We start from the raw sequence: 599 nt of genomic DNA, 5'->3' as shown, positions 1-599 counted from the left end.
CGTCGAAACAGTCTGGTGCTGCTGCGGCACCGCCTGGAGCGGCTGCTGCTTCAGGCCCTCCAGCGCCAGTGAAGAGTGGAGGACACGCATTGCAAGACTTGAGACATGCATCACGGACTCGGGTGGTGGGAGGGACTCCTGCAGGAAGCGGCTCCCCGCTGAGTGATGTTAGAAGGGCCTCGCACCCTCCTCTGCCCTCTGCTGCGGCGATCAGCATATCGCAAGAGTACCCCATTTGCTGAACCATTGGATTATCTACGCATTGCTGAGCCGGACAAGCCCCGCAAGTGTACGGGCAGGCATCTCGGAGGGTCGCGCCTTTGGGAACTTCTGGCGGCAACGGTGTGCTGGAGAGAGACTCCAACTCGACGGAGCAGTCGCCGTTCAAAAAGTCCTTAATTTGCCTGCAAGTGTAGCCTGTGAGAGAACAAGAGGAGCAAAGAAACTGCAGGTCCATTGGAATTGTTCGCGTCGCTGTAAATAGAGACACGCGGGTATGTGGAATGTTTCTGGGCTACTACAGCTGGAGATTTTGTCCCCGTATGCTGGGGCCATCTAGCTCACCTGTTTCCTGCTCCACCATTTTGTTGTCGCAACAG

At 56.8% G+C, this 599-nt stretch overlaps 1 protein-coding gene across 1 annotated transcript in view; it reads right to left on the bottom strand.

The window, feature by feature from the left end:
- EMH_0007840 (uncharacterized protein) overlaps window positions 1–599 on the bottom strand; it is a gene marked incomplete at both ends in the record, with an annotated part of 14,484 nt that overhangs the window by 10,043 nt on the left and 3,842 nt on the right. Inside the window, 1 exon segment of the mRNA XM_013498149.1 lies at window positions 3–417. Within this exon segment, the coding sequence (XP_013353603.1) occupies window positions 3–417 (415 nt within the window).

Source organism: Eimeria mitis, genomic scaffold (assembly GCF_000499745.2).
Source record: "Eimeria mitis Houghton genomic scaffold, Emh_scaff322, whole genome shotgun sequence".
NCBI lineage: Eukaryota > Apicomplexa > Conoidasida > Eucoccidiorida > Eimeriidae > Eimeria > Eimeria mitis.
Note: the sequence above shows the minus strand (reverse complement) of the source record. Positions and strands in the feature narration are given on the sequence as shown.